We start from the raw sequence: 27,074 nt of genomic DNA on the forward strand, positions 1-27,074 counted from the left end.
ACATCAGCCAAAATTTGAATCATTGGTCCTTGAAAGTGGAAAAAAAGTGCAGCATTTCCAAATGAGGTTAGTATCAAGGCTCAAGAAAGCTCCTTAAAGTGTGGAAATTGTGGTTTTAGTTGCAATTTTGCCAACTTTTAAGGCCTCAAACGTCAGTAGAATCTGATATGTGGTAAGTATTGAAAGCCAAGGTTCCGTTTTTTAGCTTTAATGACACATCCGACTCATGATTCTTAATAAACTTAGTCATATGATCACAAAACTGCTCTGCACAGGGGTTTCTATGTTGTCATTATGTGTGCAATGCTGCAACTCGCCTCTATGATGTCTTTATGTAGAAATGTAAAAACACATGAGGCTTATTTTACCTCACTGAATGTTCCCTACATATACTTAAAATGAACACTGAACAGAGAAACTGATGATCATTCAAAACATCACAATGAATCTCATGTTTGTAGAAACACTGGATTTACTCTCGACATTTCATTTATTTACAGAATCCATTTCAATGTTTCTGCTGGTCTTAATGTCATGTTTGGCTGCTTGATCAACACAGCAGCACACCTAATTGCATAAACTTTTACCCTGCTCCTCTTCCTCCTTGTCATCTAAAATCCAGAGAACACCTGCTGCCAGTGTTTGTTGTCCTATGAATGAGTCCGCATCACCATTTTGGAAAGGCAGAAAAGCCAGAAAATGTAACCCTGACTTTCCACACATGCCACACATGAGATTAGAAGTTATCGGTGTCAGAAGTTGGTGAAATACTGACTGTGTTCTTTTGTAGGAAATCATCAGCAGGAAAACATGTTTTTAGTAGTTAACGTGGATTCCTCCATATAAACATTTACAGGAACTTTCTGCAGCCTTCAAACCAATAATTAAAAATCTGACATTTGCTGGAGTCATTCAGTCATTTAAACTAGAAAACAATGTCCTCACCAAATGCCACGGCTGTGGGAGTTAGATGAGATGTTTTGAAGTTTAAAATACAATAATTTGCAAGTCCAAAAACACCTAAAATGTAAAAAAAAAAAAAAAAAAAAAAAAAAATCAGCCAGATTGACCCATTGAGCAGGTTTTGAGACAAACCATATACTGTACATTAAAAGAACGTTCCTCTACAGGAGAGCAGCTGTTCTCAGCTCTACTGCTGATATCCTGAGATGATTTTGCTGCTTAGCTCAGCTGGATGTAGAACACAGTAGAGAATAATAAGCACAATATTTCAGCCATATTGTCATCTTTATATTAAATATTTACTAACATTAGTTGATCATCTTGTTTGTATTCTCAGGTTTATAATAGCATTCAATATTTAACTTGGAAAATGACACAAACTGTTAGCGGTAAATAATTCACCAACACACAGAATTAAGCAACAATTAGTTAAATATTAAAGCATGAACAGTGAATGTGACATCTGCTCTCTTCTTCTCCTTGTGGCTTGTGATTCTTAGCAGTCATTAACTCTGCTGTCACAGTTTACTTCTGTTATTTCTTGTGAACATGAACCAGAGACAGAGTGTTTCAGTGAAACCATTTTTGTAGCAGTTCTGTGCTTGTATAATATCACAGAGTGAGAAGGTCGACTTCATTGCATCTGATTTGTGTGTAACTGTGAATTATTAGTTTAGAAAAACATTTCTGAAGCAGAAGCGATCTTCATTAATTGCCCGGCTTCAAATATAATCTTGATGCAAACAAAATGACCTTGCGCTGAGCACAGGCGTGTGTTATACATGAGTACATTATGTATGGATACTGAATCACGTGACCTAAATATGTAGTGGTCAGAAGAAATTGATGGGACTCAGAAACACCCCCACAAATTAATCAGTTGTTCCTTGTACCATTTCTGATGGATAAGTCCCAATAAGTGGTCGATTTGTAGTAGAATCGCAATCATGTGATCGTCAGCAATCAGCTGATGTAGCGTTCACTTGTTGTCATGTTTGCAGTGACGTTGTGCTGCTATCTGGCAATGATGCAGAAATCTTTAACAAATCCGTGGATCCAGACTATGAGCCGCATCACTGCCGAAATGTAATTGCTTAGTTCTTGTGTCATTTCTGACCTTGCCTGAAAATTTCATCCAAATCCATTAATCCATTTTTCTGTAATGTTGCTAACAGATAAACAGACGGATAAACGTACGCCGTTTGTCACATACCTCTGCTGTTAGTTGGCAAAGTAACAATAATCGAACAATTTAATCAAGATGAGACAATATTCATAAAAGATTTGTTTGAGTTTAGTCTAACAGTTACCCTCCATTACATGAGAGAGACGTTCGTAGTACACTGTGTCTGTACATGATGTGAGCCCATAGGCGTCAGTTTAGGGGGGGACGGTGGGGATGTGTGTGTCCCCCCCACACACACACACACACACTTTTTGTCAGGGGTTATTTTGTCTCCAACACATTCAAATTCTTCACATGTAAGCCGTTGTAAACCCAGTTATTTTCAGAAGTATAGAAAATTCCGACGCTCATGAACGCACCATCCGCACTCGGCCGAGAGTTGCACAGACATGCAGCACACCTTCGTGTGAAAAAAAACGTGCAGATGCTAAATTTGCATCCGTGCCAAGTGGAAGCTCCGACCAGAGGCGTGCAGGGGCAAAATTTCGGCCGGGAGAATTAGTACTATAACGGCCCACAGACCCCTCTATCCGCATATACTGATAGCTTTACAGGTTGAACCTCTGCCTTTGGTGCGGTGGTTGTGAGTTTGAGTCCAGCTTGTGGCATTTTGCCGCCGTTCTTCGACATTTTCCCAAAGTGCTGTGGTCTCCATCCCCCCCACTTTTAAAAACAAACTGACGCCCTTGTGTGAGCCCATGGAGTTTAACTGGCTTCATGGAGTTTGGTGTCTAGAATACACACATTCATAACACACCTACTGTACAGTCATGTTCCTACGACTCTCTTAGACATAGATGAAGGCTCGAGGAACCTCTTGGAGTTCCTCACCGCTGCTGCTGTAGAGGAGCCTTTTAAGTTCTTCAGTTTCTGGACAAACTCCAGTCGGAAAGGTTCATCACCATTTTCTGGAGTTTGGAGTTCTATTTTGAACTAATTATTATTAGAAATTCCTAAATAAGATAAAATCAGTGACATGAGTCAGTTGCACACAACTATGTCAGCAGAAACGCAGACAAGATTCTAAGTTGTCCAAATGCACAAGATCTCTAAAACTTACTTCAGTAACATCTTGAATTGTGTTTAAAGAGCTCAATACTTTAATCACACCAAAATCATATAACTTACAATATTTTTTTTGTTATTTCTTTATCATAAAATTAACCAAATGTTTTATAGTTCATACACTATAAGGTCAAAAGTTTGGACACACCTTCTCATTCAGTGGTTTTTATTTAGTTATTTTCTACATTGTAGATTAAAACCGAAGACCTTAAAAATACAAAAGAATACATATGGAATTATGCTGTAAACAAAAAAGCATTCACTTTCAGCATTAATTTACAATGTAGAAAATAATACAAATAAATAAAAAGCTTTTAATGAGAAGGTGTGTCCAAACTTTTAACTGGTACTGTACATGTGGGAATATTGTAATGCACAGAAATGCAACTTTAGTGTTAACACAGGCGGAACATACCCGTTAGATGTACGCATAATTCTACAAAAAATGTCCTTCAGGAACCCATTTTGAATTATTAAAGGTTCTTTCAGCAACATCTTCTCTGCACTGAACTGAATTGATGTTTCAGTTCCTTAAATTTCTCTCTCCTAATTCAAAGCAATTAGTACTAAGATTTAACATGAGAAAACTTACTGACGCTGGATTACATTTTGTTTTACATCTCTGTGAGAATTCTGCAAAACTTGACTAGTGTTTCCTGTGTATGTGTGTCAGCATTTTTCCTCTGCATCCCTCATACAGTATTATCAGTTTATGCCACACTACATTTTTTCTTTTGTATTATCGCTCCACTCCAGAGAGCCACACAAATAAGTTTCACAACTCTCGCTTTACACATTTAAAACCATCAAAACATTGTGACTAAGCAAGACAGACAAGTAGTAGTGACCACAATACGCGCATTTTAGTTGTCGTACACTGAATGTAATATCCTCCTGATGACCGTAAACCACATTGAGGATTCATTGGACTCTTTAGTATGTCTATTCTTAAAAATGAAAGTTTTAAATACATAAATCATGAATGTCGTCAGTGTCAGCACATTCAAAGACTGATTGTTTCTTTTTAGGAGTCCACCCATGAAAAATGAAACAAATGGTTACTGAAAACAGCGTGTCGGTTGTGAATATGAGGGAAGATTCAGGTAAATGTGCAAAAACGAATAAATAAAATGACCACAGACACATTTCTCTACAAAAAAGTGTTCTTATTTTTATTTCAAACGTCTTCAGAAAACTATTTCACACTCATTAAAACACGTCTAGCTTGGATTTTGTTTGGTCGTGTACAACACACAGCTGTTGAGACAAATCATAACACAAAATATCTTGTGGTGCAGTTTTCTCCTGCTTCATCTGCAGTTGCAGTCTTTATTGACTAAGAGTTATTCACAAAAGCAAAAACTTCTCTGAGGAACTGGAGGAGTCCTGGGTTCAGTCTATTTGCCCTTTCTAAATTTGCCTGGTGTGGCTCCAGTTTTCTGCTTTTTCTTTGCCGATCCTTTTACCTCAGGTTCCTACGAAACACAAAAGTAACACAACAGATGAGTTCAGCATTCAGAAGGTTGCTGAACGGCCACAGCAGTAACTTTCTTGGTATGAAACCATGTTTAAACACTGCTGGCTGCTCTTTATGGTTAAAAAAGGAACTCGATAGGGGTGCAGACATGGAGAAACACGAAAAACTCTTGAAGGTGGATTAAGTGCAAACACACATAGGAGTGGTTGGAAGTACATATACACTGCTGTTCAAAGGTTTGGGGTCAATTTCATGTTTTCATGAAAACTCACACTTTTATTCATGTGCTAACATAACTGCACAAAGGTTTTCTAATCATCAGTGAGCCTTTCAACACCATTAGCTAACACAATGTAGCATTAGAACACAGGAGTGATGGTTGCTGGAAATGTTCCTCTGTACCTCTATGGAGATATTCCATTAAAAATCAGCTGCTTCCAGCTAGAATAATCATCTACCACATTATCTTCTGAATAGTACTGTATTTCAGTATATTTTAGATGCTATATAAATCATTTGACCCAGTGTTAAATTCAGAAAACCCAAAATAAATTAAAACCTGTGCACCAAATTCTTGGATTTCTTTACTACTGAAGATTCATGCTGTACAGCAGCTCAAACAAACCCCCAAAGGCCCAATATTTCTATTTATGTTCATGATTAGTGCATGAACTTGTCTCTATATCTGCAGGTGGCACTGCAGTATTCCTAAACGTACCTTCCGTTTGGAGGACAAAGATCCAGTGACAGAGAAGAAGGAGTCCAGTCGTCCTTGTGTGCTGCCCTGTCTGCTCTTCACGATCTTCTTACAGCCGTTACGAATCCTGTCCTCACTGCACAGAAAGAAAATTAGCACTTTTTTTTAAAGCTGCCCTCTGTCCTATGTGTACGACATCAGTTTCATCAACATGTTAATTCAAATGTTTTACTCACAGAAAACAGACAAATGTCTAAGTCAAAAGGGATTCGCTTTAAATGAACCGAGTTGAACAAACTGGAATGAAACGTGCACTCAGCCTCATACTTTACTTTTGTCAACAGTGCAGCCTAGTGGTCAAACATTTTACAACAAGCTGGTCCAGCTGCAGTCAGAGCAACAACTAATCATCATCATAGCAAGACAACTCAAAACACCAGTAAAGTAGAGGAACTCAAACTGTGATTTAAAAAAAAAAAAGAAAAAAAAAAAGTGTTGATTTCGTTCACCTGAACTGTTTCTCGTTACACATGAACTGGATCAGTCCCTCTTCATCCGGTTCGGTCCACTTCAGCTCTACTGAGGAGCAATCCACCACTTCTGGCTTCAAAAACAAACCTCTGGCTTCTTTGTACAGCCAGTCCTCTGGAGCAGGGTGTTTCTGAACGACGGGAAGACATGCCGAATCAGAGCCTGTACGTCGTTTAGCTGGTTTAATCACAGGACAAACGTGAACTTACGCTGGAGTCGATGTTCTCCAGGATCTCCTCGATGCAGCCGTGCTGTCTGATCAGATCGATGGCTCTCTTGGGGCCGATCCCCTTGATGGTGCCGCAGTAATCACAGCCGAGCAGAATGCACAAGTCTATGAACTGGAAGGGAGCACAGAAAAAAATATACAACGTTTACAGCTCAACAGCACATAGAGCTCTGATTAGCAGGAGAGTAACGCCACATTTCTTTGCAGAGTTCAGTGTCAGCATGATAGAAGCAGAGGAAGTGCTTTTAGAAATTTCACCTCAGTTGAAAAAAATGACACTATTTTTATTGTATGACATGTTTCACCTTTGTCAAAGTCAGAAAAAGCTTACCTGCTCATTGGTCATGCCGATGTCCTGCAGCAAGCGACTGAAGTGGAACTCTTGAATCGGAAGCTTCCTGAAACACAAATAAATTTCTTTTATTATCAAGTTCACAAAGGAATACATTTCCATTCATCTCAGCGACTTTTCTGTTCATATTAACAGCCGGTACGCTGCCTCTTTGACATCTCTAACACACAAAATTATCCAAGATAGTGAAATTATTAAATGGCAAAACAAGACAGACACAATAAAAACAAGAAAGGCACTCAGAGAGCGCAGTACTACACCAAGGCTGCTCAGTTGTATCATTTCCGATGAATGAAATCTTGAAAAAAATCAATAGCAAAACTAACGGCAACAGAGAATGTGTCCATTTCATATAGAAGCACCCACAAACAAAATGACCTGGCATGTTTACGTTATGTACGGATACCGAATTGCATGACCTAAATATGTAGCGGGCAGCGGGAATTGATGGGACTCAGAAACACCCCACAATTTAATCAATTGTTCCTCGTCTCATTTCTGATAAATCCGCAGTGGTGGATTTGTAATCATGTGATCGTCAGCAGGCAGCTGACGTAGCATTAAATCGTAGTCATAGTTACAGTGACGCTATGATACAGAAATCTTTAATAAATCCAGATGTACAAATGGATCCAGACTATAAGCCACATCACTGCCAAAATCTAATCAGGTGGTCCTTGTGTCATTTCTGACCTTCCCTGAAAATTTAATCCAAATGCATTAGTCTGTTTTTGAGTAATGTTGCTAACAGACAAACAGACAAATGTACGTCAGTCACCTCATTACTCCACCGTTGCTTGGTGGAGTAATGAGGTTCCTAATGAGACATGCTAACACAAACAACATCACCATCACAAAAGTTGTTCCAAACATGTTTTGTTCTTACTCGAACACAGCAGAGTTAAAGTATAACTACATGGTGCTGTGGTACTTGTTGCATCAAGTGTAATGAATTTCTCCTAAATTACCCACAGCTGTTAAGACAACTCAGCACTGTCATTTCTAGCAGAATACAGCTGTTTGCATTCTAACAAGTACAGAAACAAGATCTGTTAACGTCCTCCACAAAGTGAAAGAAAAACAGATAAACATCAGGTCACTTCTGCAACCATCTTTATAGCATGACCTCAAAGCGGAAGTCGTTCATACTTTGCTTCACTGGCGGTGAGATGTCTAAGCAGGACATTTGTTCCAAAGGTTAAACCGTCCATATCCTCTGTTGCCGTGGCGAAGACCTTCCCTGCTTTAACCAGAGCAGCACAGCTGGCCTCGGCCTCACAAGGAGCCTGCAATACAAAAAACACAGAGTTACACAGAATTACTCAACCTGATCCGTTCTGTTGCTTATGTTCAAAGATTTTAGGTGCAGAGCAAACTGCACAGAATATCACTGTTGTATCGAGAGCAAACACTGTTTTAAGAACAGTATTTGCAGGTCAGTCTTTCTTTAAAGCCAAGTAAAGAAAGGTTACACACTGGGAAAGTAAGAACACTAAAAAAAATACTCTGGGATTTGATCAGGGACCATGCAATTATCATAGAACACATCTAATGTATTACATATAGAATGTATAGCATTGAACAAATTTTCAACTCCTGAATGATTTCTAACAGGATAAAATGAAGAAGAATAAAGTGAATCCTGATCTCACCTCGATGTAAGGCACTCCCATCAGGGTCAGCAGCTTCTTGCATTCATCATTATGCTGCTTGGTGACTTTAACCAGACGCTTGGTGAATTTTTCAATGTTTTCTTGTTCCCCTTTAAGACAAAGAAAACATATTCTTATCATTTCCCCCCCACATAAAGTACACAACCTCTACTGGAAACATTTTGTAAAAGGTATTTTAAATCATCTCATCATTAGTTTGAAACCAGGAAACCACCAACAAGACATTCTGACTGTGATCTCTGTGGCAAAAAAAAATCTAAATAAACTTCTTTACCTATTTCCTGGGCTTGAGCGAGCATCTTCTCAGCTTCTGCTCTCCTCTCTCCTCTTTTCTCGAGCTGGAAGATGACAGCAAAAGCAGAGCATGAGAGAAATGTAAACAAGCGACAGAGGAAGTGAGGTGCCACGCTGTTAGTCTGACAGCTAAACAAGATAAAGAGATAAAGCGGCAACCGCAGCAATACCACACAGCAAATAAAACACATAAAGAGGATTTGTGTCGTTACCACTTCTTCAAACACAGCATGTAGAGGGAAGCATGAGAGGAAATCAGAGGTGATACTAACCTCTGCTGACTTGAGCTGTGGGGGTTTGCCGTCAAACACGTACACAGGTTTGATACCGTGTTCCAACATGCGGATCGTCCGGTAGAACATTCCCATCAGATGGCTGTGAAGAACAGCAAAGGAAAATCTGAACAACATTTCACCCTTTGTGCCCAGACTTGATCTCTATCTACGCTTTCTTGGTTTTAATTTTAGGTGTTTGTTGTTGCGACTGTACCTTGTCGTCTCTCCATCTTCATTCTGCAGAACGTTACCATCCTGTCGCACAGCAATCAGAAACTGGTAGATGCACATGGAGGCATCGATGGCAATTTTCCTGCCTGCAAAGGTTCGCAGCGCCATTAGCAAAATAGTATTTTACATGGGGAAGTAGAGTAATAAGGTGTTGCTTCTATGGCTTTTTAACTGTTGATTTTTAAAGTATCCATGGATTCAGATCTGCATTAGCAAAACAAAAAAAGGAAATGTGTGCACAACAATACAACTAACACAGCTGGAGCTCTGTGTGACATTTCTAATAAAGGATCATATGTCAAACTAAATAAGATGGATCCTCCATTTGAAAATGCACTTACACTACAATGATAAACTGGATATGCCAAATGTCAGAGCTCCCCAGCTCCAACTTTATCTCAAGACCTCTTAGATTCTCACAACAGCTGTTACTAACAGTCCAATGCTGGAACCTGGTCAATAAGAGAGACTGTGTCTTTACGATGGCAGCTCCAAAGCTTCGGTACAAACTCTCTATTCATCTAATTTATCTATTGATTTACCTTTATTTAACCAGAAGGTCCTACTGAGATTAGAGATCTCTTTAACAAGAGAGACCTGGCCAATGTAGCAGCCATACAAAATTTAAAAGTTATATGAAACAGATACATAATACACAAACAAACACTAAAACTGATTGACAGCTGTTCAAGGAGAATGGTCTCTCAAGAAAAACATTGACATTCCTCCTTCACTGTATTTTTTATGATATTCTTAAAATCATTAACGGATATGAATGTTTCTAATGTAAGAGTTTTTTTGAAGATTATTCCATGACTATGGTGCATGATGGGAGAACGCTGTGTTGCCAAAGTCTGTTCTGGAAACATTCAAAAGCAACCACTTGGAGGTGCGCAGATGGGAACTACTAGAACTGAAAGTCAGAAGGGTGCCGAGGCATTCTGGGAATTTGCCCAGCAAATAGATGAACATATACCAGTTTTTTTTGTCCACAAATACTTAGTGATGCCCAGCCAACCACATCATAAAGACTGGAAATGAAACGTAGTGAAGCACGATAAAATGTTCCTTGCTAATTGACACTGTTTTCAGAGAAATTCATAACTTACAGGGTTTCGATTACAATTCTAAGTTGTTGTCCTATTTGTCAGGATTCTATTTTACAAATGATCTTGCAAGTAGTTTGTGATGTGTCAGATTTATTGCATTTCCAAGTTTTATCCTGCTTCCTGACTTACCATTTGCTCACACTTCTGTTAGTGTCTGTATTACAGCATCTACAGGACAGCGATAAACTGTTATATGTTTAAACGTTTATATTGATACATTTTACTTGATCCTCATAACACCTGATGCAGCAATATCGATCCAACTGTTGTGCAGGCCACATAAGTGATTTGTAAGAAAATAGACCCGTTATAGTTACCAAAGTAGTTCTTGATGTCTTGCTCTTTAATGGCACCAGGGGCCTGATCTGCAATCAGCTTGGCAAGTCCGTGTATTCCCATTATGGTAGGAAATCTAAAAAATGCTAATTATGTCAAACATAACATCAATCCCGACTGCGTTTTCTAGACGCCTCAACACCTGTTATAAAAGAGGATTAAGCTCCTCCACGTTGCTGAAATGTGCGGAAACAATGCAGGACAAGTATATTTTATTTACATGCATGCTGCTTACAATGTTGCACACACACCGATTAAATGCCTACCTTCTAACTACGTGAGGTTGGTGCATTAACGATTAATCAATAACAGATCAAACTAACAGCTCTATTATAGTGAGCTGAATGGCAGAGATGTGTCCTGGCATGTAGCGGTAAAAGAGACCGCAGAAAGAGGTTAGCTCGAATGCTAAAGCATAAACAATGCACATTTAACCATAATGAACATGCCCCTAGCTAACAGCAGCTACTCGCAACTCTAACTTTCAGTGTTAATTCGATTTAAACGGTTTTATTGTTCACAGCGAACTCACCCGTTAACAATAACAGTCTGTTTCGTACACTTTCTCCAGCGTCTCGAGCGCGAGGATTGCGTCTATTTCGCGGGAAATCAAATAGCAGACATTACCTGCCTATCTATCGAGCGCGGCATCCTCACAGACGTTGGGGACCTGTAGATCGATTGCGCGGGTTCGATTAAGCCGGCTTGAGATCTAACACGGAAGCCGTGCAAGGGCATTCTATTGGTTCATTGAGGTTGAAGGAAATCCGGTCAATACAGAAAAATAACAGAGTCGCTGAGCTGCGGCCCTTAACCGTTTAAACTGTATATTTTTGGAGGCGTTAAATAAACTACCTGCATTTCACATAGCTTGTGAGAGGGAAATACTATCGGCTGTGTATAACCGGTAAACCTGCAGGTGTGTGTTTGTTTCTCCGCCCACTCCGGAAAACTCCACCGAGTCGTCGTTATTTTTATTTTTAAGGTGACGTGGAGTCGAGCCCTTCTTCCACATTGCTTCATGTGTCAATAAAAAGGACTTGGTGTACCCGGGTATGAACGCAGCGGACACATAATACTTTGAGACGCTGCATCGAGGATTTCCAAGATGTTTAGCTGTAACCTGAAATCTTCGCACTGAGCTCCACTGTCGGCGCAAAGCAGAGAGAAAGAGAGAGGGACTGTCGGGGCCTGGAGTCCGAGGAATCCGGCGGACAGGTTTTGTTGGATCTGCAGCATCCGGACTGAAGTGGCAGTCAGACCGGTAGAGCATATTTCTCTAACTTCTTGTCTGTAGTCATTTGCTGTCTTTGTAATTCCAGCTTCCAAATGAAAATGTGCCACTTTGGAATAAAGTGGATGGAGACCAGTTGTTTTGCTCCATGAATTAGATTAAACTGAATAAGATTAGATTCGATTGGATTAGATTCAACTTTATGGGCATTGCACAGAGTTGAATACTAAGACAACTAAATACAGTTTCGTATTTAACCAGAAGTGACAAAGAACTAGTACAAGTAATGTGCATTGTAAAATGTCCTCGTTGAATAGCTTTAAGAGCAGTGTAGTTAGACATGCTTATGGGTAATTCCAGAATTGGAGGACGTTTTACATTGCACCCCCATCAAATTTCAAATAATCCATGCACAAAATACTAAAACATGCACTTGTGTAAATGTACTTGTCGTGAGACCAAATCTAAAAAAAAAAAAAAACTAAGAGAAAAAAATGTTTGAAAATATTTTAATAATATGGAATAAGTCTGACGTTCCCCCTAAAATGACGTTTTACTCTTGTCCCACCCCCTGATGACCAAATTGGATGTCAAATAAAATTCAAAAAAATGAAACCGAAACCTCCTGTTTTTGGTAGTATTTTTTTCACTGATGTCTCTTATAATTACAGGAACGTTTTTTTAATCAACATAATATTTTAAATAACAATTACCATGCATGTCACACAGCAATTCTGTTCACATAACCTTTTTAGCTGGTAAAAGAAGAAGAAAACAGTGAATCACATGAAACGCTGGAATTAACCATAGACTGTATATATAGTGGACGTCGCATCTGGCTCCAGAATTGAAGCCAACCCGGAAGTGTCAAAAACTTGCAATATCACGCTGTCCGCTAGGGTTGGCTCCAAGAAGCTTTTTCTCCATAGACCCCAATTCATTTTTGGAGAAAATAAAATTTGATAGACTGATTTTCTACAGCTCAGGATTTTTTCCCGTTAGTTTTCATGGTCAAAATGAGAGATCAGGTGGCCGATCTTAAAATAAATCAATACTGAATTTTAAATAAATCGTTAAAGTTGGCGGAGCCAGGGGGCGTGGCTATACTTGATGGACAGCAACAGAAGCCTCTGCGGCAGAGCCCACTATCTCTAAGGCTCTGCTCTGCGGTAAAACGTGGGCGGGATAAGAGAGTCCTCAGCCAATCCTGCCCCTAGTTGCTCTCCGGTCCAGTCTGTTTGATGACGCTTTTTACGTCACTGGCTCCAAAAAATCCAAATCGGCGACCAGGAAGTAGCAAAATCCGGGCTTCATTTTCTCGGCGTTGAAACCAACGGGTGACGTCACGGTTAGTTTACGCCTGGAATTAACGTCAAACAGTTTTCCAAAAGAATAGGTAGGGCAAAGTTATGTCCTCTCTTCTATTTTTCATATTTTCAGAATATTGTCAGCCTTGATTGAAAGCCTCATTCTACCTCATGCAACCCTGTTATGAATATTATCAGGAAAAGACAAATTATTTGTACTTTTTTCTCTACTGTTTTCCATCAGTCAGTTTGTCCTCTTGGTCAGCGGTAACGGCTAAATATCTAGCTTCTATTCCTGAGAAAAAGCTAACATTAGCACGGATTAGCAACCCTGTTACTGTGATTAAAGTAGGATTAGCAAACAATGATAATATTATACAATAATAAAGCAATAATAATAAAATAAATGTTACCAAAAATATGTAAGCTGAGCCAATCAAGCCTTTGATAGTTTGTTACCTATTATTGATGAATATGTAGCAGAAAATTGTGAAAAAGAAAGTTTTGTTTTTTTAAATTGAAGCCCAAATGTCCTCCAATTCTGGAAGATAAGATAAAGATAAGATAATCTTTATTACTCCCCATGTCAGGTGAAATTTCCCATGTTACGGCATACAGTGAGCAGCAATAAACAACAATATAGTTATAGTCATAATATTTACAATATGCACAAGGGTGAAGGATGGAAAAAGTGGCTTATGGAATGATGTGAAGTGTAGGAAAATTGAAATGGTGCAAGAACTGTGCAGATTATGTGATAAAGGATGATGTGATAAAGTCCAGTTTATGTTATCATTAGCCAGTGATGCTGATGTTATAAAGTCTTATAGCAGATGGAATGAGTGACTTGCGATAGCGCTCCTTCTTGCAGGGTGGGTGTCTCAGTCTGCTGCTGAAGAAGCTACTTAAAGACTCCACAGTGTCATGCAGTGGGTGAGAGGGATTGTCCATGATGGATGTGAGCTTTGCCAACATCCTCCTCTCACCCACCTCCTCTATGGAGTCCAGGGAACAGTCCAGGACAGAACCGGCCCTCCTGACCAGTCTGTTCAGTCTCTTCCTGTCCCTTTCAGTGCTCCCTGCTCCCCAGCAGACCACTGCATAGAAAACATATGGAAATGACCCATATATAGAATAAACTGTAGGTAATATAAGTGTGTCATCTAAATTGTATAAAAACGGGGATAAATGACGGTATGAGATGCGGGATATATACATTATATAGGCAGTATGAGTACTGTGGTGTGTACAGAGGGAATCACTGAGGCCTCATTAGACACGTTTATTTCTACAGAAACCCAACATTAATAAGATGCGCTCTGTGCTTGACCTTGCTCTTACTGCTATAAAATGGTGAATGTAGTAATTATCATTACGTAACTGACTAGACACACTTGTAAAGGGTTCTTTAAAGCATGGATGCGCTGTCTGTAGTCCTCAGATCTTGTCATTAATTGATGTAATTGCACCCTATTTTAAAACCTTTTCTTATTAAATTATTGGGATAAAAAATAATCTTGTTGGTTAAAAAGTTAAGAAGACCTGCTGCTGTGATGCTACTCTGAAGAGTTAAAAGAGGATGTAGTTTAACACAGGAAATGATTGATCAGCTAATATTAAATGCAACTTCATCACTAAGGCAGGTTTGTCATTGCTGTGACCAGAAATGCTGTATTAGTGCGGACAGTGGATCAGCCTTTTAAATTCCTTTTTCTATGTCCTCACCAAAAAAATGATGACTCCTGTTCTGTTTATTGAGACACCAGCTGTGTCTTTTCCAAGGCTGAGGACTGGCTCATTTGTTTACCTACATACTGCCACTGCAGGGGGAGAAAAAGAGGAGTAATGGTGCTGTAGCATCAAATTTTACCCTTGCATCATCATTTTTCTTGCAAAATGTGGTGTTAATGCATATTAGCAGGCCACGCTGTGTAAGAAAATGTGTTTCTAATACATTTTGAAAGTGAAAGCAACCTTATGGGGATTCTGAGGACACAGTAGCTGTCTACAAACCTGACTTGAACAACTAGAACAGCCTGTCTGAGCAATGTTACTTATTGTCTGCTCTCATAAACTCATACCAGACAGATTAAAAACTGACAGAATTTGTTTATTTCCAGTCAAAAAACCTCTGTGGACTGATGAAACTGATGACATGGGTTGTAATTCATGGTGGTTACACACAGTTCTGTTGGAGTGTTTTGCGATTTTCTGCAGCCTTTGTTAAAACATTGTGGGAGTGACATTGCATAAAATTCTGCAGTTACACCTAACATTTAAGTCATTGCATGCCTAAATAGTATACATACGTTTAAATTGCACAGAAGGGATCTACGTTCAGTGAAGTCTCAGCACAGACAGACATGTTTAAACCACACCTGTCCAACGTTAACTGATGAACTGTCCTTTTTGCAACAGGGACTATGCATTGCGGAACAGGACACCTGCCAGGTGGCTGTCAGAGGACGATGGCGCTGCGCTGTGTCTTGGTCCTGAGCCTGTTCTCAGGCTGGGCAGTGGGCTACAAGCAAGGAGACAATGTGACTCTCTATGTCAACAAAGTGGGCCCTTATCATAACCCCCAGGAGACATATCACTACTACACTTTGCCTGTTTGCAGGCCGGAGAAGGTCAGTCTTTGTTCTGTGTCGCTGCTGAAACACAGAGGAACTGTAGAGTATTTTGTCATCCTAAACGTACACACTGGTGTAATGGCGACATCTTCGTCTTAACATTTCTAATGAAGTGCTTTCATATGAAACGTACAAAACAGTAAAAGTCTATTTGTTTTAATGTGATCATGAGGCAGCATTCAGACGGCTTTTATTTGAGGATTTATTTTCTTGAATGGATTGCTACAAAATCAACTAAACTGCAAAAAATTATTGGAGTTTTATTGTAAAAATCTGTTAAAATATACTTTATGCACTATAAACCTGGAAATGCAGGATGTTTTCAAGGAAATCTTCATTTTGTGGTGCTTTTTTAAACACATATTTGCGGTCTGTGTTTTGCTGTTGAGAGATTACACCTGCCAACAAAAGATGATGATTTCTGTCCCTCTGTTTAAAGTGTAATTCAGGAAATGGGTTTACGTAAAAGTCATTACTGGATGTGTGATTATGGCGGTGTCACTGTGACCCAAAGTTATGACAGCAGTAACTTGATCCCCTCTTTTATGCGATGTGGTAAATGCTCAGCTGTGCTTTTCTGTTCATTTTGCTCAGTGTAACTGTCCGAGCTTTCTTTGCCGTTTTGAAATTGTTTGCTTACAGAATCATGACTAGTTAAAGCTTTGTATTGTTTTTTTAATAATACATAAATCCCATTTGTAACATGTCTTCATCAGGTTCACCACAAATCCTTGAGTCTGGGAGAAGTGCTGGATGGTGACAGAATGGCAGAGTCGTTATATCACATCCCCTTTAAAGAAAATGTGGAGAAAAAAACTCTTTGTCACCTCACTCTGTCGGAGAAACAGGTTCTTACAACTTATACATTAAGATTATTTTTATTCAACCACTTTTTGAAAGGCTGCAACAATAAAATGTGTAAATAGGTGTGTTAATTATTATCATAAAACAGTTTCTCAAGTGAAAGATTCTTTTAAACATACCAGTCTGTTGCAATGTTGTTCACAAAATACTGTGAAACTATTAAAATGCTTCATTTTCTTCACTGTAAAAACGTATACAATGATAAAATGGAAGCTCCTATTTGACAAGTTGAAGTTTATTTGGCTTTACTAGCTTTTCTTTGCAAACTCGTACAAGTGTTGAGTAATTTCCGACTTTGAAATATCTGGATCTATTACTTTATAGTGTTTTCTGTCACACCTGAGCACCTTCATATGCCAAACCTTTAGTTCTGATGTAGCAGAGCAAGTTCATCACAGACTACCAACAGCAGGCTCAGTGATAGATTCAATTCTTCGTTCACTTAAATAAGCCATTGAAATGTTCCAAGTACTGGGAGCTGTAGTGTTGTTTAAAACACATGGACTGTGATCACTTTTTTTGTCCGTGTCAGGTTGATGAGCTTCGCGAGGCCATCGAGGAGCTGTACTACTTTGAATTTGTCCTGGATGATATTCCAATCTGGGGGTTTGTGGGGTACATAGAGGAGAGTGGCTTCCTGCCGCACAGCCATAAGGTAAACGGCAAGACTGCAAATGTGTTAGTGGTTTCATCTTTATGCAAAGTTCCTGTTTCTGCTGAGCCACATTCTGCTCGTAATCAATTATATCTCCAACTTCATCCTGTCTCTGTTGTCTTTTCTCTCTCTGTCTCTCTTTTGTTCTGTCAGGTGGCTTTGTGGACTCATCTAGATTTCAACATCGAGTACAACGGCAACTCTGTGATCTTCGCCAATGTCTCAGTGAAGGACGTCAAGCCCGTTCCCCTGGAGGACGGGGCGGGGGCAGCAGTGGGTGGTGTCGGGGTGGGCGGGGGCAGCCTGACTGTTACCCACACCTACAGCGTGCGCTGGTTTGAGTCCGCTCTCACTCACGCCCGGAGAGCCGAGCGCCTCCGCGACTACTCGTTCTTCCCCAAAACGCTGGAAATCCACTGGCTGTCCATCATTAACTCGCTCGTGCTGGTCGTGCTGCTCCTGGGCTTCGTCATCATCATCCTCATGCGAGTCCTTAAGAACGACTTCGCCAGGTCAGCAAGCAAAGCACTCAGTTAATGGACGATGGTCTCATGTCTTGAATTTAAAAAGCTGAACAATATGAAAGGCCTCAGCAGCCCTTTAACATTACACAGCAACAATGTGGGTAACAGAAAAACCTGCGAGGAAAAGTAGAGTCTTGTAGTTATTAAAATAACTTTACCAAAGAGTTACATTTTTCAAAATGCATACTAGAATTCTTTGCCCTCCATATCCACTGTTCAATGAATACTAAACAGGGTTAGTGTAATACATACCTTAATATTAGTTCAATAAATAGGATTATAGTCCAAAGAAGGTTCCTTAACAGTCTTTTTTTATTTCTGGTAGTTATTTTTGGCTTCACTTTAACCACGGTTTAAATAATTAGTCACTTCATCATTAAGTGATTTAATTGACAGTTGATTTAAATTAGCATTGTCATTCCCAAAATCAAATATCAAAAGTTTCCTGATTCCAGCTTCTTAAGCAAATGATTTGCTGCTTTCCTCTGTTTTTGACTTTTTTCTTATTTTATTACAACTGTTTTTTAATTTAATTTTTTCTCTTCTTTTTGTTATATCTGTTTTATTATTCTCTTTGCTTATTCCTCGGATAACAACAGCTGAAACCAAATTCCTTGTATAAGATAGCGTTACTTTTGAAACAGCAATTCAGGAAGAAAAGCTGTTTTACCTTGCTGACACGTTTCAACATCTGCCGTCTTCATCGGAGCGTCATCTGACATGTGGTGGCGTGTCCTTTTGATTTGTCGGTTCAAAAGTAATGCTATCTTCTAATAACAAACTATGTTCAACAAAATGAACATAATCCAACAAATTCCTTGTATGTTGTGTACATACTAGGCCATTAAAGCTGATTCTGATATCACAGTATGGAGAGTATTTTGGGGGATTTCGCTGTTAGCTGCCAGACCAAACAATGTGAAAACACACATTAGGTCTTAAAAAACACACATTAGAAATTGCATTTTGCATTTTTTATGATTTTTGACATTTCTGTTGGGTAAATAAGAATGATGAGTCTTGAGTTTGGGTTCTCTTGAGAATTTAAGAAAGCTTTTGCATCTCCTTTTAGAATTCATTTGTGCAGGCGGCCATTAAAATCTACACATCTTGCAGATTGTTTGTCACAATGGAATATTTATTTTTAATGATCTGGAGGTCAGAGGCAACAACCATTTTCCTAAATGCCTTAGAGAGATCTTTCGATAGTGATGATGTCATAATCTTCAGTTGCAAAGAAAACATCAAACCCCAAACATCAGAAGTGCTTCTGTCACTCTCTGAGGTTCAAGTCATTTACATCTAATCTGTTTTATTTTTTTCATTCTGAAAATGAAAACAGAATATGTCAATTGTATTTGCATTTGTTTGAGAATCACCTCTATTAATAGGCTCCATTTCAAAGCGGTTATTAGGGTCCGAACACCAACGGTGCCGAGGACCCTATTGAAACCCTAGGGTGTATTTATTATTCTTTTCGGCCTCGAAATTGGCCGTTTTGACCCCCTAAACATATATGAAAACGCATGAAAGTTGCTACACACATCAGGGCCAGCAAAAAATTTGATATTTTAGGGGAATGGCACACGTCCGTGCCAAAATGACTCAACAGTGCCCCCTAGAAAACTAAGAAAATTCAGCTCCCGGACAGGGTTTCACTTAGAGCCACGAAATATGGTACGCATATCTAACTCGTCAAGGCGCACAAAAAAGCCTCCTGGACCATTACCCATAATCCAACAGGAAGTCGGCCATTTTCAATTATGAATCATATTTTGGACAATTTTGTGTCATTTTTGGACACTTTTCAAAATCTATAAACTCAAACAGCGTAACCCCAAGAAAGCTGAAATTTGGCCAGGATGTACTCCAGTCATGGGTGATCAAAAGTTATCAAAATGCTCCGCAAAAGTCTGAGGCCGTGGAAATGGCGATCCACCGGAATGTGGCCATTTTGAAATATGATTCATATTTTGTCATTTTTGCACATTTTCAAAAATTATTAACTCAAACAGTGTAACCCCTACAGAGCTGAAATTCGGTCTGGATGTACACCAGTCAGATCTTATTCATATAACTTATCAAAATGGTCCGCAACAGTCTGACAGTGTGGCCATGGCAACCAGTGGAATGCGGCCATTTTCAGTATGATTCATATTTTGGACAAAGTTACCATTTTTTGACATTTTCAAAAGCTATAAACTCAAACACACTAACACCGAGAGAGCTGAAATTTGGCCAGGATATACTCCAGTCATGGGTGATCAAAAGTTATCAAAAAGCTCCGCAAAAGTCTGAGCGCGTGGAAATGGCGACCCACGGAATGCGGCCATTTTTAACGTCTCACCACGAAACAGGAAGTGCTGTCTAACTAGCCTGTACATGCTCCAATCTGTCTCAAATTTTACAAGTGTCATCAGAGTCCGGCCCTAATCACATCCATGTGACAGCTGGTGGCCATTTTGGAATTATCGCCATGAAACAGGAAGTGCTGTGTACCTAGCCTGTAATTAGTCCAATCTGGCTGAAACTTTTCACTCTCAGTTTTAGCAGCACCTGGTGGACATGCGTGGGCCGGCCGGGCTGCTCGGATGCGAGGACCCAACCAACGCTGCTTGCAGCTTTAAGTTTGCTTCTCCAAATAGATTTAAAAAGAAGCCAATAAGTGGGGTGGCCCAATAGTATGTGTCAGGGTCGTTAGCATTAAGTCCCTGGATCGATTTCCAGCTGACCGAAATCCTCCGTTTCCCCTGCTCTTTTTCACTGCACTCACTGTATGTCTCTACTGCAGCTTGTTGAATAGATCAAAACTCCCAAATAAATAATCTTTTTTTTTCTTTTTAACATATTCTTATTCATATAACTGTAAAATAGGAAATTGAAAAAGCAGATTGTCGATATTTGGGTTAAACATGCAAAAATGGTGGTATGTTTTCTGAGGTGACTTCCTGCAGCAGCCTGTGAATGTAAGGGAGAGTTTTCCAGCTCTTGTTCTGCTCGTCAGTTACATTATAAACTCCTGGTTGAAAATGCTTTTTCCCTGGCCTGCAGGTACAATGTGGAAGAGGAAGGCGGCTGCGATGATCTGGATCAGGGAGACAATGGCTGGAAAATCATACACACTGATGTCTTCAGGTTTCCACCTTTCAAAAGCCTGCTGTGTGCCGTGCTGGGAGTCGGGGCTCAGTTCCTTACACTTGCCACAGGTGAGCGTTTATTCTTAAATACACGAGCTAAAAAAGAAAACGTGCACACTGCTCAAATCAGGAACAACACTAGGACCCACAACTGTTCTGTTAAAAAAATAACCCGTAGACCTGTAAATGACCTGCAGCCACAGTCCATATACTGACTGTTTTGGCAGTGTATCAGTAGCATACAGGTCATATTTACAAACCTCAGCTGTAGGAGTCTGATCTTTGTGTATTCTTTGTGCTTCAGGGATCATCGTCATGGCGTTGCTGGGAATGTTTAACGTGCACCGCCATGGCGCCATCAACTCGGCAGCCATCGTCCTGTACGCTCTGACCAGCTGCGTGTCGGGCTACGTCTCGTGCAGTTTCTACACACAGATCAACGGCCAGCGCTGGGTTTGGAACATCATCCTCACTTCTTCTCTTTTCTCCGGTGAGTGAGATCAGAAGAGTCTCAGAGGGAACACTTACTCCCAGTTCAGCCTCTTCACACTTTCATTGTAAGAGGAAGAGAAGAAAAGCACTTTGCACGTGTCCAGATTCTTGTGTCAGCGAACTCCTCGCTAGACTGAATGTAAGTGAGAAGTGGTGTCATACTGGACTCTGGACCTTCCTGTTGAGGATGAATCGGTGACGTTTCTATAACTTCAGTCGTGTACTAAACAGTGTACTGGGTTTCACTGAACATTTTCCTGAAACTTTGTCTCAGATTAAACATGTTCATTCACTTATGTTGAGCTTCACAGTTTATTTAAGTGAACAATTAATAGTGACAAAACCCAAGTTTTCCTAATTTTACTAATTATTAACACCCACAAGTTGAGCCATTACTGTGATCAGGTAAGACGGGTAGCTACTGAGTGACTGGGAGAGCTTTTGTGAAAAAGTTTTTGCAATAAATAAAAACAAATGTCAATGGACAAGTCAGGCAAGACTCGGCTCCTGATGTCACTTTTGACAGTTGTTCATACTGACTTTGGCTTTTACGTTAGCATGGTTTCACCAAAAATAACAGCTCACTGCTGCAGCCATGGCCATAAGTTTGGACACAAGTACCATGACGCTTGTGAATCTTAGAAAATACCACAAAATTGTCACTTACCAGTCATAGCCATCAACCAAAATGAAATACAGATATTTCCAGTGCATAAATTTGATGTTTGACAGCAAATATTGACATTGGAATATTAACTGCAAATTGTTGCACAAATTTTGTCATTGACTGACGAAAGTTTTTCATATACTATTTGCTGTCAAACATCAAATTTATGCACTGGAAATATCTGTATTGCATTTTGGTTGATGGCTATGACTGGTATTTATATTGTAAGTGACAATTTTGTGGTATTTTCTAAGATTCACAAGCGTCATGGTACTTGTGTCCAAACTTATGGCCATGGCTGTATAGTAAGCAGTGTCTGGCTAGGTAAAGCACCTCTACTGCAGTATTGAATAGTTTGTTCAGTATTATATAGACTGGCTAAAAACTGTGTCGGCCTTTTATCACCTTCTTTCCCACAGCTCCTCTCTTCCTCACGTGGAGCGTAGTGAACTCCATCCACTGGTGGAGCGGCTCCACTCAGGCTCTGCCGGCCACCACCGTGCTCCTCCTGCTGGGTGCCTGGGTGCTGGTGGGCTTCCCCCTCACCGTCATCGGTGGCATCGTAGGAAAGAACAGAGCTGGCAACTTTCAGGCACCGTGCCGCACTCGTAACATTGCCCGGCAAATTCCTGCACAGCCCTGGTACAAACACACAGTCGTACACATGGCCATCGGCGGCTTTCTACCCTTCAGGTGAGCTTTTCTTCACACCACAGAGAAATATGACATAAGACACTGTACATAAAAGTACAGCCTCTTCATTTGGAGTTTCTCTCACTAAATCCTACTTTCTGTTAATTCTTTCCCTCAGTGCCATCTCAGTGGAGCTGTACTACATCTTTGCCACAGTTTGGGGCAGAGAGCAGTACACCCTGTACGGCATCCTGCTGTGCGTCTTCGCCATCCTCCTCTCAGTTGGCGCCTGCATATCTGTGGCGCTGACCTACTTCCTGCTGTCAGGCGAAGACTACCGGTGGTGGTGGCGGAGCGTGCTGAGCACTGGTTCCACCGGCCTCTTCATCTTCGTCTACTCTGTTTTCTACTATAGGAACCGGTCCTCTATGAGCGGCCTGGTGCAAAGCACAGAGTTCTTCGGCTACTCTCTGCTCACAGCGCTGGTCTTCTCACTGATGCTGGGCAGCGTGTCGTTCTGGGCCTCGCTGGCATTTATTCGCTACATCTACCGTAGCCTCAAGATGGACTAGACATGAAACGTGCGCACACACAACTCTAAACAAACATGTCATAGCACACATGGACAATCTTCATTCTCCTCTCTTGGTCTTTCACTCACACAACACACAAAGACCTCCTAGTGCATTTGTAGGAGGAGAAACAGGGGCCTTTACCTTGATTTGAAACGAGTTATTAATTGAACAGTCAGTGTTGGAATAAAGGATGTTTGGATCAATGGACAAACTATTTGGGGATGGGATTATCATGGATTTATGGATAAAAGGGGATATTTCAGTTCAAAGGGATGATTGTGTCTCATCAGGAATGAATGAGTATAATGTATGATATACTCCATGTGTGAATGGTTTTAGTCAGTTGCATGATGCTGTGTGGCGTCATCTACTCCGTTACCCAAGTCATGGTCTATCAAGGCTGGGCAGGAGCTATATGTTCTATATTTCCCACATTACACTGGTCCCCTGCTGAGAAAGCTCACTCATACTGTAGTTCTGATGATGCAGCAGTGCAAGTGTTACTACTTGCACTTATACTACCCCACACACGATTGTGGCAGCCTGTTAAAATACAACTTTTTTTTTTTTTTTTTTTGCACTGGCCCCATTTAGCTCCACGTGGCCCTGCCGTCAATAAAGGAACGATGCCTTGTAGATCGAAGAACTGTTGCAAAATAATGGTGATGGGAGCAATATTGTAATTGTATTCTATGGTCACCATTGACTGTGATTTTGGTTCTGATGTAAATACAGTCTTTTCAATAAAATGCTTTTAATACAACATTGTCAGCAAAGGACTTCCTGGCATTTCTTTTGGGACAACCGTTCCTGGACCTCATAGACCAACTGACTCCTTATCCTAAAAAATTTGCCTGCACTTCTAAACATACAGCACCAGTCAAAAGTTTGGTTTTTCAATGTTTTTTCTTTATTTTTATTCCTTTTTACATTGTAGATACATACAGAAGACATCAAAATTATGAAGCAAGGATATATGGTAAATGGAACAAAGAGATTTTTTTAATTTGCCAAATCAAATATGTATTCAGAGAAAACAAATGTTTTGAAATGTCTCCACATCAGATCTCAATCAGTACTTTGCCTTAAAACTGTTCAGAGAATTATGTGTTACAGAGAATGCAGCCAACTTGGACATCTGGTATCACCAATCACAATGAAGACACCAATACACATTTCATTCATTAAAAAAAAACAACACTGCATATGTTAAATGAATGAAAAGGAGCAGAAAGAAGCTATAGCTTATAATTTCTGCCCCTTATCAATAATAATTTTAACACATTAAAAAGGTGCATACAGCCATGGCCATAAGTGTGGACACAAGTACCATGACGCTTGTGAATCTTAGAAAATACCACAAAATTGTCACTTACAATACAGTACACAACTCCTGAGAACTATATTAAGTTTCATATTTTAAAAAAAACATCAAAAGAGTTTGGTGTCATTTTGTTATTCTTACCAAATTCGGTTGTGAAAGTACTGCATTTTTTTGTTATTTTCTTCTAATATTATGTTTTGGGAACAAAGTTGTTCCAATTGTTGGAATTTATTGATAATATTATATCCCTTGTTGATTTGTTAACTAATTAAACTGGTGCTGTCAAAAAATATTAGTTATGTTCTGTAATAGACATCAAAACAGACATAGTAAGTCATGCTGTGTCCAAACTTATGGCCATGGCTGTATGAAAAAACTCATAAAATGATCAGCTCAAACATCGACTACAGGCCGCCGTTGTGTACCATGGCAGCAGCATTCATGGTGCTCTGGCCAATAGGCTCTCCATCTTTGCTTTCAAAGCTTGGGTTGTGCCCAACGTTGTTCACAACGTTGACACCGCCCAGGTTGAACGCGCCGGGATTGTAAACATAATGACTGACACCTGGTGTCATGGACCAGCCGGTCACCTGGGACGTGTTGGGCACTGCGGCCTGCGGTGATGTAGAGGACCAGGAGGGATACCAGGGAGATCCAGCAGCAGAGCCCACAGCAGCCATAAGGAAGGGCAGGTTCTGTGGAGTCGTCTTATTGAAGGTTGCCTCCATCATGTGCTGGTTGAAATGCTCCCTGAGCGGAGGGCGTGCCTCTCCCTGATACTGAAACACAAACAAGAGGTAGTTCAAATTAATGCCAAATTCAGTCATAGTATCTCATTTATGTAGTCTATGATGACAGTATTGCTTCGTCAAGCCTTTAAGGCCATAACCAGACTTTGGTTAGGCCTCCATTACAGATGTCTTACTCTATGTCCAAACCGCTTTTTCTTTGCTCTTAGTTAACAAGGAACTTGGGCAAGACAGTCCAATTTTGACTATTTCCATGTAATTCAGCAACAAAATCATTCGAATAATATGACAGAATTAACATATAAATTGCACATATATAGTAATGCTGCAAAAAATGAGAGCTACTTACTGGTGGCATATGAGAGGGCATGTTGGAGTAAATGTTTTCCTTGACAGAACAGCGCTCTGACGCCCAGTTGGTGTCCTTCTGGTGTCTCCTCAGCTTCATCCTTCGGTTCTGAAACCAAGTCTTCACCTGCAACACAGAATGGCAGCTGATCAGAAACTGCACATTAGCTTTTGTTTTGCTTGTCACCTATTATACCTCATAAATCACTCACCTGTTTGTAGGTCAGACCTGTCAGCTCGGCCAGGCTCTTCATCTCAGACGGGGTGAGGTACTTCTGCATAGTGAAATGCTGGACAAGTGTGCTCATCTGCCTCTCTGAGAAGGCTGTCCGGACCTTTCCTTTAGGATTGTTTACGCCGGCTGCGCCTTGCTTCTTTGGGTCAGTTAAAGGTGGTGCAGAGGTGTCGTTGTTGGTGGCCTCACCTTCAGTTGTGGCCAACACTTTTGACTCCTCTGTCAGGGAGCAGGAGATGGTCCTGTTGGCATCGGGACTCTTTCTGCTGACCTCTTCAAGAAGGTCTTTCTTGACCCATGTAGCAGGGTCTGCCAGGGGGAAGCTCCCCTCCTTGCTGCTGCTGCTGGAGCTCCAGGACTCTGAGTGAGAAAACACAGAGGCCAAATGAGTGATGCTTTTCTGGAGTTCAAAGTCGACTCTCCATGATGAAATCAGAAGTGGACAAGTAAGTAATGATACGCGGCCTTACAACAACATAAACGTAACTTGGCTGCCGATATTTACATACCTGGTGAAGTTCCCGTGTCGCTCCCGGGCCGTTCCACCTCGTTCTTCCCGGCTTCGTACGCTGCCGGCTGGGATCCGGCCAGCAGCAGGCCGCCGGTCTGGGACTCCCCGAAATGCACAACCCCGGAGCCCTGGTAGTGGCAGTGACCGTTAAGGGCATTCTGCTCCGGGGTGGGAGGCGCAGACTCGGCCTTGGTATTGACGGTGTTGCCGGCGGAGTAGCAGGCCGGTGGTATCCCGGCGTTGTAGTTGCTCAGGTCGCTGTATGTGCCTTCGCCCCAGCTGGTCAGGTTGCCGTTCAGCTCGGACACAGCCGGGTACATCATGCCGTGCACGCAGGCATGAAAATGAGGGTTATGGTTGTAGTTTATCTGGTTCTTCCAGTCTGCCATGGCTCAGGTGGGTTCACTGCAACGCGATGAAACTACACTCAGAAACAAATAAAACAAAAGCAGAGTGAAGAATTACTGCAAACGGAACTGGAAGAACCCCGGAAAGGTTTTCAATTCGTCCAGGTTAAACAAACAGACCTGGTTACAAACAGACCTGGTTACGGTTCAAGAACACCGGGCAGCCTCACCCAAGAGTACCTGGCTGCAGACCCCCCCCCCCCTTCTTTTTATTTAACAAGAACACGACAAACTCAAATATATACATAAGTACATCAAAAATTGAAAACAATCACACCTCCTGTTAAATTGAGATTGCGTAGAGAAAAAAGAAAAGAAAATAATAAAAAATTATAATGAATGAGGGATAAATAATTAAATG

The 27,074-nt window shown here is 40.6% G+C and overlaps 3 protein-coding genes across 4 annotated transcripts; 1 reads left to right on the plus strand and 2 right to left on the minus strand.

The window, feature by feature from the left end:
- Window positions 1–4,359: 4,359 nt before the first annotated feature.
- Window positions 4,360–11,064, minus strand: fen1 (flap structure-specific endonuclease 1). 2 transcript variants are annotated; one of them, XM_022198952.2, is made up of 12 exons: window positions 10,951–11,064; window positions 10,400–10,494; window positions 8,957–9,059; window positions 8,740–8,842; window positions 8,448–8,511; window positions 8,153–8,262; window positions 7,650–7,786; window positions 6,480–6,546; window positions 6,129–6,260; window positions 5,898–6,049; window positions 5,410–5,524; window positions 4,360–4,689 (listed from the first exon to the last, which is right to left on the minus strand). In XM_022198952.2, exons 2-12 carry the CDS (start codon window positions 10,479–10,481, stop codon window positions 4,612–4,614), a joined length of 1,143 nt encoding a protein of 380 aa, XP_022054644.2. In that variant the 5' UTR covers window positions 10,482–10,494; window positions 10,951–11,064; the 3' UTR covers window positions 4,360–4,611. The 2 variants fall into 2 exon arrangements, with proteins under 2 accessions (XP_022054644.2, XP_051796135.1); XM_051940175.1 differs by having other exon boundaries at window positions 10,400–10,504; window positions 10,951–11,061.
- Window positions 11,065–11,162: 98 nt separating this feature from the next.
- tm9sf1 (transmembrane 9 superfamily member 1) lies at window positions 11,163–23,902 on the plus strand. The gene is made up of 9 exons (XM_022198949.2): window positions 11,163–11,682; window positions 15,378–15,589; window positions 16,309–16,440; window positions 16,989–17,111; window positions 17,265–17,623; window positions 20,687–20,841; window positions 21,077–21,262; window positions 22,351–22,624; window positions 22,743–23,902. Exons 2-9 carry the CDS (start codon window positions 15,383–15,385, stop codon window positions 23,134–23,136), a joined length of 1,830 nt encoding a protein of 609 aa, XP_022054641.2. The 5' UTR covers window positions 11,163–11,682; window positions 15,378–15,382; the 3' UTR covers window positions 23,137–23,902.
- Window positions 23,903–24,867: 965 nt separating this feature from the next.
- Window positions 24,868–26,695, minus strand: LOC127531345 (homeobox protein DBX1-like). The gene is made up of 4 exons (XM_051940453.1): window positions 26,305–26,695; window positions 25,773–26,155; window positions 25,562–25,687; window positions 24,868–25,242 (listed from the first exon to the last, which is right to left on the minus strand). The coding sequence occupies exons 1-4, from the start codon at window positions 26,693–26,695 to the stop codon at window positions 24,868–24,870; spliced, it is 1,275 nt and encodes a 424-aa protein (XP_051796413.1).
- Window positions 26,696–27,074: the final 379 nt, after the last annotated feature.

This window comes from Acanthochromis polyacanthus, chromosome 20, assembly GCF_021347895.1.
Source record: "Acanthochromis polyacanthus isolate Apoly-LR-REF ecotype Palm Island chromosome 20, KAUST_Apoly_ChrSc, whole genome shotgun sequence".
In the NCBI taxonomy this organism is placed as follows: Eukaryota; Metazoa; Chordata; class Actinopteri; family Pomacentridae; genus Acanthochromis; species Acanthochromis polyacanthus.

What these genes read in the sequence shown, in the direction of transcription:
- fen1 (XM_022198952.2), bottom strand. Translation starts at nt 10,481, where the DNA reads ATGGGAATACACGGACTTGCCAAGCTGATTGCAGATCAGGCCCCTGGT. An exon ending in CGCTCAAGCCCAGGAAATAG is followed by an intron (nt 8,263 to 8,447) that starts GTAAAGAAGTTT and finishes TTTGTCTTAAAG; the next exon opens with GGGAACAAGAAAACATTGAA. An exon ending in TGGAGAACATCGACTCCAGC is followed by an intron (nt 6,050 to 6,128) that starts GTAAGTTCACGT and finishes CCCGTCGTTCAG; the next exon opens with AAACACCCTGCTCCAGAGGA.
- LOC127531345 (XM_051940453.1), bottom strand. Translation starts at nt 26,695, where the DNA reads ATGGCAGACTGGAAGAACCAGATAAACTACAACCATAACCCTCATTTT. An exon ending in CAGGTCTGACCTACAAACAG is followed by an intron (nt 25,688 to 25,772) that starts GTGAGTGATTTA and finishes TCTGTGTTGCAG; the next exon opens with GTGAAGACTTGGTTTCAGAA. An exon ending in TGCCCTCTCATATGCCACCA is followed by an intron (nt 25,243 to 25,561) that starts GTAAGTAGCTCT and finishes TTTGTGTTTCAG; the next exon opens with TATCAGGGAGAGGCACGCCC.
- tm9sf1 (XM_022198949.2), top strand. Translation starts at nt 15,383, where the DNA reads ATGCATTGCGGAACAGGACACCTGCCAGGTGGCTGTCAGAGGACGATG. An exon ending in CTTAAGAACGACTTCGCCAG is followed by an intron (nt 17,624 to 20,686) that starts GTCAGCAAGCAA and finishes CCTGGCCTGCAG; the next exon opens with GTACAATGTGGAAGAGGAAG. An exon ending in CACTTCTTCTCTTTTCTCCG is followed by an intron (nt 21,263 to 22,350) that starts GTGAGTGAGATC and finishes TCTTTCCCACAG; the next exon opens with CTCCTCTCTTCCTCACGTGG.